This window comes from Acanthisitta chloris, unplaced genomic scaffold (genome assembly GCF_000695815.1).
Source record: "Acanthisitta chloris isolate BGI_N310 unplaced genomic scaffold, ASM69581v1 scaffold6284, whole genome shotgun sequence".
In the NCBI taxonomy this organism is placed as follows: domain Eukaryota; kingdom Metazoa; phylum Chordata; class Aves; order Passeriformes; family Acanthisittidae; genus Acanthisitta; species Acanthisitta chloris.
The window spans coordinates 14904-33504 of record NW_008668649.1 but is presented as its reverse complement, the minus strand read 5'-3'; the positions used below and the strand labels follow the sequence as shown (position 1 = coordinate 33504).

At 43.0% G+C, this 18601-nt stretch overlaps 2 protein-coding genes across 2 annotated transcripts in view; one reads left to right on the top strand and one right to left on the bottom strand.

The window, feature by feature from the left end:
- Positions 1-243: 243 nt before the first annotated feature.
- Positions 244-11185, top strand: HGSNAT (heparan-alpha-glucosaminide N-acetyltransferase; the record flags this gene model as incomplete). The annotated part of the gene is made up of 16 exons (XM_009072977.1): positions 244-383; positions 895-1016; positions 1949-2018; positions 2546-2615; positions 3676-3782; positions 4233-4309; positions 4932-4962; positions 5829-5989; positions 6358-6467; positions 7386-7507; positions 7784-7910; positions 8059-8145; positions 9285-9362; positions 9479-9549; positions 9688-9800; positions 10797-11185. Coding segments are annotated over 16 exons (1668 nt in total), but the record flags the coding sequence as incomplete, so codon positions are not given.
- Positions 11186-12129: 944 nt separating this feature from the next.
- INTS10 (integrator complex subunit 10) overlaps positions 12130-18601 on the bottom strand; it is a 20518-nt gene continuing 14046 nt past the window's right edge. The window contains exons 15-16 of the mRNA XM_009072976.1: positions 18489-18582; positions 12130-12494 (exon numbers count right to left, since the gene is read on the bottom strand). Coding sequence (XP_009071224.1) covers positions 12338-12494; positions 18489-18582 — 251 coding nt within the window. The 3' untranslated portion in view covers positions 12130-12337. The remainder of the gene's footprint in view (positions 12495-18488; positions 18583-18601) is intronic.

Below are 18601 nucleotides of genomic sequence, written 5' to 3'. Positions count from 1 at the left end.
CTGCCACCAGGTGAGCCGAGGGGGCTGTGCCGGCCCCGCTCCCGGAGAGCCGCCCGCCGCCTCCCCGTGCCGTGTTAGGCTGCTTCGCTTCGGTTTCCCCTTCGAGCGGCACGCAGGGAATTCCCGCAGCACGAGCTGCTCCGGCCCCACCGCGTCTCCCCTCGTCTTTGCCCCGTGTGAGGCAGGACCCCTGTTCGCTCTCCTTTGGCACTGATGAGCTCCCTTCACCCTCTCTCTCCACAGTGCTTGTATCAGTTCCTGGCGTTTGTCCCACCGAGCAACGGCAGCCTGAGCGTTCCAGGCACGGCGTCGGTGATGGTTGATACTCAGCATCCACTCACCCTGCAGCTCAACAGCTCTCTGGGGGACACAGAGCTCTGCAAGTACGTGGCCCAGCCCCAGGCAATACATGCATAGTTTTATCCTATATTTTGCGTTGGTTCGGGTTTCTGGTTTGTTTTTTTCAGCTGGACCCATGTGCCTGTTTATTGCCTGCTCATCACCTCCTTTTTTCCAACTGTTTAGACGTAGAGTCAATCTCTGCCCCACTGCTGTCACCGTAGTGTACATTTTAACTGCACTAAAAGGATCTAGGGGCAAGCAGGAGCCAAAACTGTATTCATTGAGTCAGCATGTGCAAGCACCTGGTTTCTTTTGCAGGGAGTCTGTAGTTCAAGAGGACAAATGATGGCAGTGCGTGTGTGGTAAAGAATTGGTGTTGGGCTAGGGGACAGTAATGCTTGGCAGAGGTAGAGAGAAGCAGCTTCAATGTTAGTCCAAGTTTTTGCTTGCCTTTCCTAAAGCATTCAGGCTTACAGCCCCCCTAAATGCTGCTGTGGCACCTGCACATAGCCGTGGTGGCTCAGCAAGTTTCGTTTCATTTATCCTTTACAGGATTCATTATCATTTTGGAGAGTTTGGCAATTATTCCCTTGTGGTAAAGACCCTAAATACAAGCACCAAAACTGTTTCTTGTGACCTAGTCATCAATGAAGGCCCTATCAACAGCTACCTCCGTATGTAATGCTCTGTTTTTCCCTTTCATTCTGCAACTTGCATGTCTATCAGCAGAACCAGCTTCCTAAAAAGCCTATGAGCTACTCATGCTGTGCTGAAGAGTTGTCACGGGCTTGCTCCTCTTCATTGTCAACATCTTGCCTCCTTATGCTTTATACACCCGTCTTGAGGCCCTGACCAGGATCAGGCCTCTTCATATGATGTACTGTGTGCTCACAACCTTTTTGCTGCAGGGATTAATCCTGAAAAATCAGTGGGTATGTGTCCAGAGGGAGATATTTTCATAGTTCCTGTTTTCCTGTATGTTTATGTATGTATACAGAATCCTTCCTCTTCTTCCCTCTGTCTTGCTTCTCTCACAAAATGCAAAACAGTTTGCACAGTGTTTGGATTTTTGTTTGTTGTTGTGCTTTTAATTTTAAACCCGACATTTTCCTTTTTTGTTCATCTCTTTTCCAGGACTGTTTCAAACTCTTGTCTTTGTCTCTTCTGTTCTTCTCTTTTACATTACATTATTCTTCAGTCCTTCCAGTTTCCCAACTGCAACAAAAAATTCTCCGTGCTTGCAAACTTGGTGTATTACCCTCTCCCCTGTCTTCATGTTGAGGCTGGTTTTAAATCTCTAGTTTCTTCTTCAGAATATATAGGACATCAGCTCTTCTGTCACTATTGCCTTGTAATGCAGTGCAGTTTTCTTTTACCTTTTTTATGCCAAGCTGCACTTTGAAACTAGCCTGCTTTTGTGTTGGGTTGTTTGGGGGTTTTGTGTGGGTTGGTTTTTTACCTCTGGTACTCAGGCTGGGAATGCGTATTGCATGGAAAAGGTGGTGTGAGGATCGGTGGCTTGGGCTTTTTGTCATGTTTGTGTCATGCTTAACCAAGCCTAGGTTTTGGATCATTTATAGAGTTGTGTTGTTCTCTTTTCCTGCAGCTCTTCTCTTTGCTGTCCTGGTTTACATGGGGGTCCTTGCTGTCTTCATTGCCGGGCGCCTTCTTATGAAGTAAGTGAACAGCAATTCCTCCTCGCGAGTGAAGTGAAGCTGCTGGTTTAAAAACACACATCACAGTGTGGTAATGGTTCAGAGTCCCACTGTAGCCCAAGGGTCGTGATCAGGGTCCCAAGTACAAGTTAAGGTGTGGTAGCTGTCCATGGTCACGCACACCCTGCCTCGCCTGCCTGTCACTTGTTCCTGCATCTAGCCCTGAACCCGTAATCTAAGTCGGTGGGACCTAAGTGTGTGTAGCATATGTGACCTTTCACTCTGTGTGCTGAACAGGGTGAGTCATCCTTGCCTGTAGCAACCTGAGAATAAAAGCCCCCAAACTGAGCTTGTGTCAGTGGAATTACACATCTGGACTCTGGAGATCCTAGGCACCAGCTGAATCTCAGCATTACCTACATGAGCTGTAAAAACAGAAATAGGCACTGTCGCAATTTATGATTTATGCTGCCAAATAGTTGATCTTAAGATGAAATTGACTACAAAGTACTTCTTGTTTTGTGTTTTAAACTGTCATTAATTTTCAGAATTGATCCAGTCAGAAACTGGGTTTACAAGAAACTGAACCTCAGAGAAACTGATCGTCTGATTAATACTGTGAGTGACCAGAGTATCTTTAGTTTTTATTCTGTAGTGTTTTCATCTCTGAGGAACATACACTATCTGGGGACTTGCTTATTACTGATCATCTGCCCCTTGTGTGTATTCCCCTTAGAAAATTTCGTATTGATGTCAGACAGGCAATGGAGAATGCTAGACTGAGTTTCCATGCCAGTTTAGTGGATTCCCTGGAGAGCTCTTCTAAGTTTTGAACATGCAGATGTGTGCCCTCTTAAGTTCCCTTGAAGCAAATGTGTTGGTGAAAACACTGTTCCCTTCTGACATAGTGTAAGGGAAGAAAAGAAATGACAGCCTTCATGTCTGCTTCCAGCATAGCAGGAATTTTAGCAAAAGCATAAGCACCCCTAGAGCTGGCAGTTCAGTGTGAGGCTCATTTTGCACTAGAACGTAGATAGTTTATCACAGTCTGGGCTTCACATCTAGGAGGTCCAAACCTGCCTAGAATGAAAAGACTTGGATGCAGAGCTCTGCAGCAATTCTTGTAGTTGTTCATCTCTATAGCTGTGATACACTGATGTTGGCTTTATGCTGTCACTGGGGCTGGTCAGAGAGGTTTACAGAACTCAGTTGCAAAGAAGCCACTCCTGTATTTAGAAGAATTAATTTTCTGCTGGTTCAGCTCTTGAAACAGTCTCTGTCGTGTCAGACAAGTGCTAATGGGATGAGATGGATCCTGTTTGAGAGTCAGCAGCTAGATCTGCTCAGCTCTGTGGTAAAGCAGTACTCACAGCGACACCAAGTCTTCGGCTGATTTGGACCGGACCCAGCTCCCATGAGTCTCAAGCAAAGGCTCTTTTCCCTGCATTGGACTTTCCACCCTGGTCAAAGGTGGAGGGAGTGTGGAGCATCTGCAAATATTATTGCAGTATGGTGGTGCCAGGAAGAGGTTAGAAGTAGCAAGTGGGGAAACAAAAGGAAGACGGGGAGAATAAAGACAAACACAGTATGTGAAAGTTTGCAGTTTGCTGACCTCTGTTCCCTAGGCAGCTGGTGCAGCTGCTGACTTGCCCTTCATGTGTCTGGTTTGTTCCCAAAGGAGCTTGGATCCCCAAACACAACAGACTCTGTTAACTGTGATTCAACCCCACGTGTGTGGAGCACAGCCTCTCGGCAGCGGCTGCATTCCCTGGACACGTTCCGAGGGTGAGCACAAGACCTTACTCAAAAGCAACACTCCCAAGGGGAATGAGATTTTTCTAAAGGTGGTTTGACAGTGTATGGAAATACTTAGCAGATGGACAGTTCAAGGTGGTCTGTTTTACTTGGGAGTTAGTCAAGGTTTTAATTCTTGGATTTTCCACAACACTTTGCAGTTGATCTAGTTTGAGGAAACATTAACATTGTGGCAGAGGGTGGAAGAAACCAACATGTGTTCAGTGCAAAAATGCTATGTGAAGAAGCTTACTTTGGTTCGCCACCATCCATGTTCTTTGAAACACTGTTTTCTGGTTGGTAAAAAATAAAGAAATTAAAAATATAAACCAGGTTTCATAGTTAGAAATGTTGTAATGGGGGCAAGCATTAACTTCATGTTCATATGTATGTATTTCATTGACATGCAATACTTTGTGTGCATTTTTGTTGTCTTTTTAGGCTGTCTCTTATAATTATGGTGTTTGTTAACTATGGAGGAGGAAAATACTGGTTCTTCAAACACGAGAGTTGGAATGGTAAAGTACAGTTGAGACAGTTAATCTGGGGTTTAACTGCAACAATATCTAGATATGGTTAGCACTGCAGCTGCTACAGTGAGCTGTGGCTCAGCTGAAGGCTGTGACACTGTGCCAGTTTGCCTCCAGCAGGGTGTCTGACCTGCTGGGCTAATGGGCAAAGCAGTGTATAGTCCTGCTCATCACACAGTGATGGAATGGTTTCACATCACACTCTGTGTGTAGCATCTTCATTTGTGACACAGGTTCATATTTTTAACTTTTCTCTGTTGTTTAATGGCCACAGTCAAACTGATGTTGTTCAGTGCTGTTAAAACATAATGCCTTGATTGGCAGCCTGATGGGGAAGGAGTCTGTGCTGCTTTAGTGGAGCATAGCAAGGTTCCCATCCCTGAAACCTTTGCCAAGGCACAGCAATCAGTTCTGACCCTAGTCTCGGAAGAGTGGTAAAAACAGGCAAAATTATTAGCTCTTTCTAAGTTTTGTTTATAACATGTTTTAGATCTTGGGCTGTCAGATAATTACAAGTAGCTTCCAATTCCTCTAGAAACTCAACAATAATATTGTTAAAATTTAGGGAGGGTTCAAGGTAAATAACGTGCTCCTTTGTGTTTCTCTGTAGGATTAACAGTGGCAGATCTGGTGTTTCCATGGTAAGTTTTCCCAAAGAATAGTTCTTGTGTCAAGTGATTCTTTATATTAAGGGTTGCAAGCAGAACCTTGTTTGCACCTTGCCTCTATGTGGAAATGTATTTGGACAGGTGAATTTGGTTAAACTGTTGATAGGAATCTGCCCCTCCAGATAACTACATCATCCTTACGAACCAGTAGATTAGCTAAGTGTGGTGCCACACACCCTCCTTCCTGCCACACAGTGTTATTGGGAGGCCCAGGGTTACCCTGCCAGTGGAAGTGCAGGATCCCTGAGAAGCTCATTGCCACACTACTCTGATGAAGGCAGTCAGTCTGTCAAGAATAGAAGCTGGACTGATGTGTGTACATAGATAAATAGTCAAGTTAATTTTGGATTAAGCTGATATTTCTATAACCAGAGAATGGTCTTATTGGGAAGCAATTATCCTATCTGCCCCTAGCATGCTTTTCTACACTGGTTGTGGTTACTCTTGGAAGTGGGAGCTGGACATGGACTGTGAACCTAATCTAGAGGGGAGAAGTGGGTCAATTCTGACTTTGAATTATAGATACGTAGCTTGTGCTTTACTGCTCTGAAGATGCTAATTTAATTTAGGGTAATGGAATTTTTGGGTAGCGTATGAATTGCTGGAAAAAGACCAGAATGCAATTACATCCATGCCTCAAGTGACCACTGAAAATAGGTGGAAGGCTCCTATGGTGCAAGTTGAGTAGCCTGGAAATCAGAGGAAATAAAGTTGTCCAGTTTCACTCAGTGCATGCCAATTGAGCCAATGCAGGATGCTTTGTTAGCTTTAGTGTTTGCTGTCGCACACGTGTTATGAGACACCTCTCAGCTCCATTTCCCATCTGCTCTACTCTCTAGGTTTGTGTTCATCATGGGGACATCAATATCATTGTCACTGAGCTCCATGATGAGGTGGGGAAGTTCCAAGCAGAAGGTGCTCAGGAAAATCCTCTGGAGGAGTTTTGTGCTGATACTGCTGGGAGTCATAGTTGTGAATCCCAATTACTGCCTTGGACCCTGTGAGTGGAACTTGCTCTCTTCCTTGCATTTCTGCAACTGTTGTTCTGCCTCCTTGGCTGGGCTGTTGCTAGAACAGTGTCAGCCTTGTTGTATTGACCAGTTGCATGTGGGCAGTTTAGTGGTATCCTGTTGAGTGCTGTTCAGTTCTGCATTAATGCAGAACTGTTAGACCCCTGTGCCAACCAGTGTTTATCATCTTAGAGGTGACTTTCCCAGGATTATGATTTACAAGTGGGATGGCAGAGTGAAGGTGTTCCTTGTCCCTGCAGGTGTAGTGGGTCTCAGCTCTCCCTGGAGAAGGGTTGCTTCTGTATTTACAAAAGAGCATGTGTCTGCTCCTCTTTCACATTGCTTGCATGTTTTTCAGTGTCCTGGGATAATCTGCGTATTCCCGGGGTGCTCCAGAGGTTGGGATTCACATACCTGGTGGTTGCTGCTCTGGAACTCCTGTTTGCAAGAGCTGAGAGTGGGACCTGGGTGAGTTATGTGGGGAGATGACAACGGGTACTGGAGTAGGGTTTGGGAGCCTTTGGTCTTGTTTGAGCACAAAGAACACATGAGAAATGATGACAAAACATGTAGCATCTTACCTGATGTGTAGCGCAGTGAGACCTGGCAAAAGTTTGGGGCAATGTGCCCCCATCAGTGTCCCAGCCTGCATTTTATCACATCTGACTTTGCTGCATTTGAAGATTTCACCAATCCGTTCAGACAGTGGTTAGAAACAGGCATTCCCAGGCACTTTTGATGACTTTCTACTGCCAAGAGATGCCAGGGAGAAGCATCTCTATGCTGAATCCTGTGGTTTGTATTTTGTCCAGTTAATTTTGGCGGTGTTTTTTTCACAGCAGGGGAAAGTAATACTGCTTTTCTTTTCTTTCTAGTCTGTTTTCCCCAAAGGCTTTTGTTCTACTCATGAATCAAAATTCCTTTTGACATTTTCCAAGTTAAAAAACATGAAGGGCTTTTGTTTTGGTTGAAGCATCTCTATGCTGAATCCTGTGGTTTGTATTTTGTCCAGTTAATTTTGGCGGTGTTTTTTTCACAGCAGGGGAAAGTAATACTGCTTTTCTTTTCTTTCTAGTCTGTTTTCCCCAAAGGCTTTTGTTCTACTCATGAATCAAAATTCCTTTTGACATTTTCCAAGTTAAAAAACATGAAGGGCTTTTGTTTTGGTTTGTTTCTTTCCCCCCCACCCCCCCCCCACCCTCCCCAAGGAACTAAGTGTCTGGAAATCATTTGCAAAAATGAAAGGTCTGTTGATAGAACCTATTTTTTAAATGACAACAGCTCCCTCTTGTATCTGGGGCACTGCTTGCCAGGAAGTACAAGGTTGTCCCCAAGGGCATGGTTTTCACTTGCCAACTAATACCCTCCTCCCTCCATTGCTTGCAGGAAGCATCATATCCTGCTCTGCAGGATATTCTCCCCCACTGGCCACAGTGGATTTTCATTCTGATGTTAGAAGCGACTTGGCTTTGCCTGACCTTCTTGTTACCAGTGCCAGGTTGTCCCAGGTAAGACTGAGCACTCAGATGACTTCCTGTGGGGCATCAGATTGTTTTTCTTCTACTGAGTAGAAAGTACATTTTATTAGCCACAGGGAAAGAATGACGAGAGCCTTTAGGCCAGCAGGGTTAAGGCAAGCATTCATCATGTGAGAAAACTTCCTTTACTTGTGCCTCTAGCCAGGGAAAACATAGAGCATTTAGTGTGCTGGGCCAGTGGGCCAGCTGCTCTGCAGGTGGAGTGTACCAACACTTTGTGCTATAACCTGTTTGCTTCTGTCCTAGGGGCTATCTTGGTCCTGGGGGCATTGGAGACTTTGGAAACTATCCCAACTGCACTGGAGGAGCAGCTGGTTACATTGATCGTTTGCTTCTTGGAGAAAAGCATATGTATCAGCATCCCTCTTCAAATGTAAGTAGCTTTTGGTTTGCAGTATTAAGCTGCAGGCAAGCAGTGAACATACTGATCAAGAGGCACTTGGGAATGACACATGCTGTGGGGGGTGAGATAAAGGAGGCTGGTTGCTCAGGTGCCCTCTAACAACTGTTTTCTCTCCAAGGTTATTTACCAAACAACCATGCCATATGATCCTGAGGGGATCCTGGGGACCATAAATAGCATTGTTATGGCATTTTTGGGAGTGCAGGTACCTCTTTTTTTTTCTAGCTGCATGCTATAATGGGAAGATTTGAAGGAAACTTGGAAGTGGGGGCAACTTGATTTCTTTACTCAAGGTTGAGACTTGTTCTAACAAAACCTTTTGCAGACCAGTGCATTCAGAATGACTTAGCCTGAGGTGAGAGAAGTGGAACCTAATCTGGAAGTAGCTTGCATTAGATATGCCAAGACTTTTTCTCAGGTTTTGTAAGGGATGGACACAGAAAGCTTGCAAAATATACACCTGGAAACTTCCTTTGCTTGTTTTAAGATTGGGCTTATGCTGGGAGTAGGCTGGCTATGCATGTTCAAAAATAAGGCCAAGAGATGCACAGACTTCACAGTTTTATTTTAAGGGTTTTAAATGTTGCAGCTATATGTTGCTAATTTTCTGCTTGACATGCAGTGTAAGCTGTCTTGCATAGGTGCTATGAGTGTGCTCACTTTCCCTGACACGAGGGATACAGGGGTTCACATTGGTGTTACCAACACCAGAGGCTCACAGCTCATCCCTGTGTTTAAACTACAATACCACAATGCTTTTTGATGCAGTTCTGCTGGCTTTTCTGCAGCAGCTGTGAACCACACTGAAACTTTGGTGCTGGGAAACGGACCAACCACATGTAGCACTGGGTAAAAATTGATTGGGAGTGTCCCTGGGGCAGAGCTTGGAACAAAGTGTGACACTGAGGAATGAGTCATCGGGACAGATTTCTTAGTGGTGCATGAGAAGGGGAATGTGTTCTGAGCAGGTCAGGGTGTGATGTGCTGTAGAGAAGCTGTTTGGGCTGGCTGTGGTGGTGTTCCTTCACGTAATCCTTGCTGAAGGAAATGGAGCTTGAGTCACATTGTGTTGACCTAACAGAATTGCTTGTCCCCTTCCTCAGGGTTAACAGAATAGGGAAGGGAGAAAAGGTGCACCTCTATTGTGCTGTGTTTATGTATTTTCCCATCTGTGTCCATTCTTTGCAAAGACTCCTCATTCTGAGCCTTTCAGCCACTTGTCTGATATAAACCCTACTCATGTTCTCTGTCTTAGCACAGGTAGCTGGTGCCAAATATACCTGGCTCCTGGAATGTAGTTACACTCATGAGCATTAATTAATTATTTTGTATTCTTTTTATAAGGCAGGAAAAATTATCTTGTGCTACAAAGACCAGCACAAACAAATTATGAGTCGGTTCCTCATATGGGGCATAGTGATGGTAAGTCTGACAGTTATGTAGCTCTTTAACAGACACGTATTTTAATGCAATGCAAAGTTAGTATTTGTGAAACATGTTGCAGTGATTATATAAACTTTAGCAACTTTCTGTTTCAGGGAATTATTTCTGCTATCTTGACAAAATGTTCCAAGGAAGAAGGGTTTATTCCCATAAACAAGAACTTATGGTAAGCAAAGACATACAACTTCTAGTATGATTTTGTTGAAGTACAATTTTACCTTGGAGAATGTTTTGCCTTTTATGTATTGAGATCTGTATCACATAGTTCTCTAAATATTAATCTTTCTACTGAAAATGTTCGTAGGTCAATATCGTATGTGACAACCACAAGCTGCTTTGCCTTCATCCTGTTATTGCTGATATATTACCTTGTGGATGTCAAGAAATTGTGGTCGGGTGCTCCATTTTTCTACCCAGGTAAGTAAATTCACAGCAAGAAACATATTCCTTCCCGTCTGCACTGATACTGTTCTTTTATGTTTTCTGCTCTTCCCATGCCTTTAAAAGAGTAGGGATTTAGAATGAGATAACCTGAAGAATTCCAGAATGATTAAGTTGAGCTCAGTCGTTGCATAGAACCAGGACACTTGAGATCAAATGTTTAGGAGAGAGGGACAGTCAGCTCTTTAAAAGAGGGCTCGAGGCTGCTATTGCTAGTGCCTAATGACTGTTCTCAATTTGGTCTCGAGTTAAGGTCCCAGCAAACAGCTGCCTAGTACCAAGCAAAATACCACAGCTGTTCATGTTTGGTTTTGGAAAGGACTGCTGTGACTTGTGTAACCTAATGGGAAACTCAGAGGTCTGTCAGCAGAGTAATACCACTTCTGAAGATGTGGAAGACCAAATGTCCTGGGCAGCTGTGTAGGTTGTGTCTCTGTGATTTTAGGTAAGCATGTCTCCCAAACCATCCCACTGTGGCTTTAACCACACTGGGCACACAGCAACATGATGAGTACAGAATGCAAACCCACAGCAGAGGGGACCTATCAGCAGCTCTGGTGTCTGGACAGGAAGATGGGTAGGGTGACAAGATGGTATCCTATCTCCCACCAGAAATCAAGAGCTTTGAAGGGCAGTCAGCATCTGTTTGTGAAGGCAACAGATCTGACCAGATAGGCTGGCACTTGTCTACCCTGAAGACAATAACTGTGATTATTTTCCATATTAATATAATTGCAGGATACTGATTTGGTTGCATTTTCAGTTTAGCACAGAAGTTGTCTGTATTTCTTTTCAATAAATGTTTTGTGGGAGGGAACCGCTCAAGCTATATTTGAAAACACATTTGTGTAGCATTTTTGGGGCAAGCAACATTAGCTGTTGTCTTGATGCCACTCTGTTTTATGAGCCTGGCACACCCCTGCCTGCTTGCTACCTGCCCTTTCAGATGGTGTGACCTGTGCTTCTTTTCAGGTATGAACTCAATCCTGGTCTACATTGGACATGAAGTATTTGCAAATTATTTTCCTTTTAAGTGGAAGATGCAAGACAGTCAATCCCATGCAGAGCATCTGACTCAAAACCTCACTGCAACGACTCTTTGGGTCATAATTTCATATTTACTTTACAGGAGAAGGATATTCTTGAAAATCTGATGGAGGTGTAGCAGGCCTAGATTCTGGTGAGGCAAGTGGATTAGACCGAAATATTGCCACTTGTGCTAGGCTGTATTACTAAAAGGGATACTGGTTTACAGTGCCATCGGAGCTGTCATCAAGACTTTCATGTGACTTAAGGGACAGTATTTTCTATTCAGCAAAAACTTACTAGTCTACTGCACTTTGTCTGTTTTCTGTGTTTTGTAAATACTGATTTTGCTCCTTCATATAGAGAAACTGAACATACTATAACAGTTGGGCAGTGTAAGACAGCCTGATGGTGTTCATGAAAGGAACAGCAAGGGATCTGGGTGGTGACTGCAAGGGGTTATCAGAATGGCCTGTGCTAAGTCCTTGCATCTGACATGGCACCCCTAACTCGGGTGCTCTGGGGTTTGTGTATACCCTTGGCACCTGTTGCATGCCTGTGCCACTCTGGCCGCTGGCACATTTAACTTGGTCATCTTTTTGACTCGGGAGCACTGGCAGCATCCTCAGCACTGTACTTGGGCTGGTAGTGCAGTGACTGTCTGGGAAAGCTCAGGGGCCCCTCTGTGCTAGTGTGCTCTGGGAAGTGGTGCCCTCAGCTGATCATTCTTCACTGTGTTCTTCCAATCTCGTCTTGGACCAAAACTTTAGGTTTAGGATCCTGTTGAAGCCTGCTGCCTCAGATCTCTTCCACTGGCTTACGGATCAGCAGGCTGCTGCTGCAGGTTTAGCAGCCCATCTGTGCATGTTCTGGGCCTTTGTCTCTACCATGGGTGAGGTCTGAGTTTCACATGCTACACTCCAGGAGTGCAGAAAGGCCACTTCCTATTAATTTCTATAATCACATGGATATTACCAAATTTCAGTCACAGCAATCCTCTTTCTACATTGGTTTACTTAAGGGCCCTGAATCTGAAAACCACCAATGCTGGTAAAACTCCACCAAAAAAGAAGGGATAACAGACCAATTCAATGTAAGATAAGAGTTTTTGGAAATTCAGGAGATTCAGTAATGCTGTGATTTCCGAACCAGTGCTAATAAAAAGCCTGAAATACTTTGCTCTGTTCTCTGTGTATTTATAAAGACAGAAAGAACTAAAACACACACCTTAGTAAAATACTGTGGAAATAAAACAAAAACAAAACAGCGTATTACAAAAGACTTTTTAAACAAAGTTTTATTTATAAAGTTTGATCTAAGCACATAAGAAAACTAAACAGTGAACAAACACTGAGTAGTGTTTGTGTATTGCAGAACCTGTAACTCTGAGTCTCTGAATAAGTGATTTTCCACTGCCATGCTGCTGTTCATACAATTAAAAGTTTCTTCTCTCTCCATAAAAGACACTGCATCATGATCCAGTCCATTCAAGCAAGAGTCTGAAGCAGCAATATTTTCTCATTAATGCAGAACCTATGCAAGACCACCATGAGATTTTCCCCACAGCGTGAGACCTGGCGCTCCATGGCCAGGCGGAAATCTTCTTTCACTCCTTTAGTTATACCCCGGGTAACTGTATGATGCCTTAAGCCATGAAGGAGACAGACAAAAATCAAATAATAGTTATTTGAGGCAGTACAGTAATTTAAAAGCTACTGCATGTCACATACTACGTATTTACTGTCCATATCTGAGTTTATGTAAGGAGAGTCAAATAGCCCATGCTATGCTATTTTTTTAAAATCATCTGTTTAGCAGCTTACAAGTCTTTCAACAGTTGGAAGTTCCACAAAAGTCTATGCTCTCACTGCTTTGATTATGACTGTTTGGGGGAAAAAATGTTGCTCTTTTGGCTAACTGGAAAATCTATTCTCTTAACTCAGCATGTACAGAGTTCTTGCCTTGCTTGGGGAAAGGAATTTTCTTTTTCTGTCTACCTTTGCTGCCCAGGCCACTTCCTCCCTGTAATTACCCCTATAAATGGCTGGGGTTGAAAGAAGACTGAAAAGATGAACTTGCTTTCTCTGGAGGAAGGGTGCCACCATAAAGACAGAGAGCATCTTCTCTACCAGTAGGAAAGTACAGGAAGGAGCTATATAATCCTGTGGGCACTTTGACTAATGAAAGTGAACACTTCACAAAACCCCAATCAAGCCAGGTTGTGAGTCTGCATCAGTAGAAGATACTAGACACCAGACAGGGATTACATTTATTCTGAGCAGAAGTTCAGGACTTGTTTTCAAATCGAACAAAGGTCCAGCTACTGAGCAAGCTAAAGCTATGCTGGCTGGGGAAACTCATGGGATATTGCCCCATTAAAGGTCCTCACAACTGGCCTGTAGTACTCAACACCTACATCTTGTCCTTAAAACAATGTTTTGCAGCACCTAAGCAAAATACACTTTACTCGCACTGGTCCAGAACTGGATAAATGAGATCAAGACTTTGTAGTATCTACCTGCAAACCCTACTTTGGGAAGGGAAGCAAAAGATACGCCCTGAAACGAGAGCCTTAACACTACTACAGGAGCAGCAGAGAAAAGCATAATGCTAACACTGAGCCAAGGCCTGAGTCACAGGTAAGAAGGGAAGAGCTGATCTGAACCCAGCAAGCACACTGAAAGACAGAAAGAAAATAAAAACTAAAGGGTGAGGGCATCTATGCCAATCCAGAGATGCTGGAAACGAGAAAGGGAAAAATCTCAGAATTACCCTTGCCAACAATATCACCTAAATAAGCAAGTCCAGCATTTGAGAAGAGACTTCTTTGTCAAAACAGTAGAGACCTCTGCAACACATGGAAAAGGCAAAGAGGAGACTAGCCTGGAGTCTACTGGGCAATTCCTTGATGAGCTAGGCTGAGTGAAGCAGAACTGCACTCCAGCATATTCAGAGGTTTTGGGATAAGCCCTGTTTTCCATCTTTACTGTCTTAAACATTGCTGGCAGCCCAGTACTAGGGTCAGTTACAACCTAAAGGAGAATTTGCAACCTACAGCTCCTAAGGGAGCCAGTGGTGCTTTGGAAGGTGTGTGTCATGTAACAGCTGGAAAACAAAAAACAGAATTCAGAACAACCTACATGAAGAAAAGTAGCTACAAATGGATCCAGTAACGAGTATCTTGAAAAGAAAGGGTTATGCTCTTGTTAATATGTGACTGAACATCGGTATAATTTTGGAGGACCTCTACATTTTTGCTTATATTCAATAGTGATTATTAAATTGAAAGGACACGGATACTGGCAACTTATGGGAAAAAGAAAAAGAAATGTTATACTAGAACAACATGGTTTGCCAGGCAATGTAGGCACAAATGAAGGAAAAAAAAAAAGGGATAAATATTGAATAACAAATTGCTGAAAACCATGGGCAGTAAAACATATTGACAAAACACAGCACACTATGAGCAGGGTTTTTCCACTTGGTACCTGTCAGCAGTCTGTATGCTTATGGGAAAAAGAAAAAGAAATGTTATACTAGAACAACATGGTTTGCCAGGCAATGTAGGCACAAATGAAGGAAAAAAAAAAAGGGATAAATATTGAATAACAAATTGCTGAAAACCATGGGCAGTAAAACATATTGACAAAACACAGCACACTATGAGCAGGGTTTTTCCACTTGGTACCTGTCAGCAGTCTGTATGCTGTAGCACAGCTCCTGCTGCAGTAACCCCATGGGAGGGCTAGAAGTCCTTTAAAAAACAGCAAATAGCAGCATTCAAACACCCACACACCAACTCCCCCTCCGGTGCAAAACAACTCTCCAGAAAAAGGAGCAACAAAAAACTAGGGTGAGCTCACACAGCAATACGACCACTGAGCAGCCAAAGGGGTGCAGGACCCTAACAGCATCAAACATGCAAATATCCCCAGATTTCATTGCAAGGCTGTTCTACAATTGTGGTCTAGATACACACACATTTTTTTGGGCAGTTACACCGGGAGAAAGGACAGCAGCAGGTACAAAAACAATACGTAGTTGTACTATAATGAACTGTCATAGCTCTTCCCAGGAAGCATGTCAGTCAGAAAAGATTTAATCAGAGGAGCACTGCAGATACCACAGCTTCCCTCCAGAGCTGGCAGGAACACGTCAGCGAACTGGGAGAACCCACAACTTGGAGTTAAGGGATTTGCTGCTGAGCCCAAGCTGAGTGCATGCACAGCGGGTATCGGCCAAGTTGAGTACATGACAGTGTTTGTTAAAGGTTGCCTAAGTATCTTCTCATTAGCCCACAGATGGCCTTTTCCACCTCTACAAATCCAAACTGCATACAAAAATGGCTGTCAGAGGATGGCACAGTGTCAGAGCACAAATGCCCACTCAGAACAACCTCCTATTTATGACCAGGGCCACACAAACTAACCACCAAAAGATGTCTCAGCTGACAGACAGATTGTCTCCTCTGTGAAGTTCTTATCTCCATGTGATATCTATAACAAGGTAATAACCTAACATGTCCAGCCTAGAGCAAATCCAATGCCTCACCTAAAGAGACGAGAAATGAGAAATTTTGTATATAGCAGACAGGTCTAGTTTCCTAACCCAAGTCTCCCAAAATGCCACTTAAATCTTACTAGGCACCGGAGCACTGAGTGCATCAGGAACCCCCAGAGATGCTAAGAAGGGAGCAGAGAAGCAAAACTTGCACTTAGATGCCTATAATATCAAGTTAGGTGCCCTCAGATCTCACAGGTGGGAATTTTGGTTAGTACCTGGAATTTATTAATGGATATGGATGGAGAGCTATGCTTACAAAAGTCAAATAAAGATGGGACATTTAACGCTAATACAATAATGATAACCTGAAATAAAATATTCACAAGAATTAGTCCATCAGATGAGATAATTTTTCAAGAGTTCTTGGCATGAGTGAGTCCAGTACTTGCAAAAATGGACATGAGGAACAGAAAATACAAAGGACCAGCAAGATCCTGGTCCCAGAGTGCCAGATGCTTGCAAAAGGGAATATGTGCAACTGTCTTCACTGCTGTTTGCAAGATCTGCATTCAGAACTAAACATACCCATGTGCACAATCAGAATAAAAATGGCACCCTCAAGATACTTTGTTTCACTTGAAACCAACTAAGGGTTACCTTCTCTGTCCCTAGGGAGAGATGTGATGGGAATGTGAGTAGAGGCAGAACACTCAGCTTTCAGATCAAGTTTACACACTTGGTAGGCTAAGATCAGATTAATTAGAGTAAGATTTATAAAAAAGAGGAGCAAGCTATTAAGCAGCACTTTCTTGCATATTATTCTTTTCGTTTATAACCTCACCAGCTAACACTGGCATTACTGACATGTATAATCTGTAAAACTATGAAACTTGGCTTCTCTGGTTCAAAAGCACTTGGTGGTGCTGAATTCAAAGCTCATTGAGCACATCTTGTGACACTGCACACAGAATGAGCTGGCTATGTCACCAGTTAAAACCACAACCATGGGCCTTCAGATTCCCACAGTGGATACAAGCAAGAGGAAAGCTCAGAAGCTGTAAATATATTTTGCATAACCCAACTCTCAGTCTGCAGCCTACCAGGATCTTACTTCAGCTTTTGAAAGCAGTTTGCTTTACTGAGTTCAGAAAAATGAATATAATTTCCTATGAAGTATAAGGTACTTAGAAAAAGTACTGGAAGAAGAATGTGAAATTCACCTGGAGAGAAAACATCCTATAAACCATCGAACAAAAAGTGGTCCTTTATAAAAAACATGTACTATCTACAATACATTTCCCATCAATTAAGATGTAGGATTGCTACATTTATGCTGAAGAAACATCAGACAAAGGAACAACTGCTTCATCTTTGGCCTGCTGTGGCAAATGCAGAGAGTCTTTCTGTGCATGGCTGAACAGCATCTCGCCTGCCTCTGCTACTTATTGGGAGGATGGTGCAGCAGCTCATCCAGCCAGAACTGGTGATCATTTTGAAAGATGTAAGCAGTCTGCAGAGAATGAGCCTCTCAACCACTGTCCCAGGAAACAGGGCTACATGGGCACACTTTATCACAACCCCTGGCTGGGGGAGGCTGCTGAGATCAGCACTGCTGCGTGACACCATCCTGGGGCCTCACAGCCAGTCCAGCTAAACAAATACCTGTGGTGCCATGGGAGTACATGTCATCTCTGATCAGTGGCCTACACCCTGCACTATCCCTGATGAAGTGGTTCTAGTCCTACACATATAGCCACATAAAAGACATTGTACACAGCTTTTCCAGCTGGATGGGATATTTGACCATTTGGGCTCAATAAGCACAAAGAAATGGACCTCTCTTCTACAAGCATTTCCATCATTCAGAAAACATAACACTGATCAAAAGGAGGGCAAGGAGAGATTGTGTCTTGCTGGAAACACTTCTCGCTACCTAAATCCTGACTGGTGGGGTCAGAATAGTAACAGCTACCACACCAATTAAAATAAGAGCCGAGGAAAATAGCACTGGACTATTGCAATGAAATGGAGAGAGCAGGTAAGAAGTTACCAGGAGTAGTCTTCAGTACTAAGCCCTCTTGCTGACAAAGCTTATTACTTATCATCATACGTGGTGCAGCATACCCTGATGCTTGTTTTCATACAGCTGGTTACAAGCAGTGAGATATAGCAAGGGTAAGAGTTTGAAAATCTAGAGCTTAAAAGAGAAAATTCTCTGTCATACAATTAAGCATTTGAATTTCTACTTTTTCTTCAGTTATACCTTGTATCTCTTTTTTGTGTGGGTTACCTAGCACTTTGGAAAATCTACTCAAGTCGAAATTTGGATCCCATTGCCTAATGTTAGGCTCCCATTTTGAAAACTTCAGTCCATTTCTAGTTAGTGATTTGCCAGAATACACTGACCCAAAGCAGAATTTCAACAAACCTTAGCAGTCCCCCTCTTATGAAGCAAAATACTGCAAGTTCTCATAAACAACCAGGATATTCCAAAACATTCTGCCACTAAATCCTGCAGCAGATACTTGTTCAGCCTTGACCCAAAACTAACAAACACCTAGGAAGTTAATCCAAATTATTAATATCCTTCAGCATCTCGTAATAAGCCAAGCAGAATAAGCTTGTTCAGTACATAGCAAGAGAAAGGTTATTAGAGTGTAGCTGGAGTGTAATTTATGTTTTATACCTAAGTTTGTAATCGTTCAGTGGTCTTTCATAACTTTGTTTATAACAAATGGTGCTTTCTGTTCAGCATTACTGCTCAGCCAAATTAGTAAGGACACCTTGCACTCATGCCTAATTATTTAAAGGATTCCTGCAAAGTGTAAGTGTCTGGCTCAAAGAGCACTAATGTAATCCCTTTAATATGAATCACTCTGGAGCAAATGCCACACTCAGAAATAAAGTTCTGTAAAAGTAGGAGTTTAAACTTGAAGAACCCCAAAAAAGAATTCACAGATCAGCAGGAGAGTCAGAAAAAGAAACTTGGGACCTTGTTTGAACTCAAATTTAAGCTCAAAGACATGACTAACTTAATATCCAGAAGATAACATGAAAGCAAAGACAACCAGAACATACTCCTCTTTTTTTTACTTTTTTTGCCAAAGAAAACAGTAAATGCATTTTTATCCTTACTTGATCAACATTGCTTGGTTTGGCAGCAGTTCCAGATGAATCTTCCCTCCTTCCTGTGTTCTTAAATAAGCAAATTCCTCTAACATATCAATATCTGAAGAAAACGTTAAAGA